This window comes from Phaethon lepturus, unplaced genomic scaffold (assembly GCF_000687285.1).
Source record: "Phaethon lepturus isolate BGI_N335 unplaced genomic scaffold, ASM68728v1 scaffold27095, whole genome shotgun sequence".
NCBI classification, from domain to species: Eukaryota; Metazoa; Chordata; class Aves; order Phaethontiformes; family Phaethontidae; genus Phaethon; species Phaethon lepturus.
Window position 1 is genome coordinate 5,882 of NW_010543043.1, and position 1,022 is coordinate 6,903.

At 64.8% G+C, this 1,022-nt stretch overlaps 1 protein-coding gene across 1 annotated transcript in view; it reads right to left on the reverse strand.

Moving 5' to 3' along the window:
- LOC104621696 (collagen alpha-1(VII) chain-like) overlaps positions 1-1,022 on the reverse strand; it is a gene marked incomplete at both ends in the record, with an annotated part of 7,905 nt that overhangs the window by 5,621 nt on the left and 1,262 nt on the right. The window contains 2 exons of the mRNA XM_010288241.1: positions 230-265; positions 682-807. Coding sequence (XP_010286543.1) covers positions 230-265; positions 682-807 — 162 coding nt within the window. The remainder of the gene's footprint in view (positions 1-229; positions 266-681; positions 808-1,022) is intronic.

The window sequence follows — 1,022 nt, forward strand, 5'->3', positions numbered from 1 at the left end:
GTCCCGGTCCTTGCTCCCCACCACTCCTGCCAGCCATGCCATGTCTCCCCCCATGCTGGGGGACACTCCATGGCCCCTGATGCTGCCCTGCATGCCCGGCACAGAGCAGGCTGCCATGTGCCACCATCTAGAGTGGTTTCAGCATCACCCAGGGGTTGGCAGCAGCAGGGACACCCCATAAGAGGAGCAGCCCCACACCCCTCGTGCTATAGGGCTGCCCCCACCCTACCTTGTCACCCTTCAGGCCAGAGGCCCCTTGTATGCCCTAAAAGAAAGGAGAGGGGTGAGCAAGCCACAGAAGGGTGATACCAGGCACCCTGCAAAGCATCCCTGGGGCTCCACAGTGGCTCCCGGGAGGGTCTGGGTCCGGGAAGGTGCAGGGTGGGTCCCCATCACCCTTCCCGCGCTGGTGTGGGAGCCAGGACAGAGCCTGCACCCCCCAGGGATGCTGCGGCCCCGGAGCCCCATACTCACAGCCGGCCCTGGGGGCCCCACAGGTCCTGGTGGTCCAGAGGTACCATCTCTCCCGGGAAAGCCGATCAAACCCTGGCAGGGAAATACCGGTGAGCAGGCAGGGACCACGTCCAGCAGTCAGTGGGGCTTGCAGGGGCCCCACTGGTGCTGCCTGAAGGTCTGGAGTCACCCAGACCAGCAAAGGTGAGCACTGGCCGTAGCCTTTACCCTCTCTCCTGGGGGACCCGGGGGGCCAGGCTGCCCATTGTCCCCTCTCAGGCCGGGTTGTCCCGGTGCCCCAGCAATGCCTGCTAAGCCTGGGGGTCCCGGTGGTCCTGGCAAGCCAATGTCACCCTGGAGCAGAGAGGAAAAAGATGGTGCCTGTGAAAACAGCCCCTTGGGAGCATGCTTCTCCCTTAGCCAGCCAGGCTGGGGGAGCATGTAGGCACTAGGGACACGGTGAGAGACAGGGTGACATGGGGACAGGTGTTACCTTCAAGCCCGGAGGCCCGTCCTGTCCTGGTGGTCCCCGCATTCCGACACCCGGCGATCCCTGTGTGGTGGCAGAG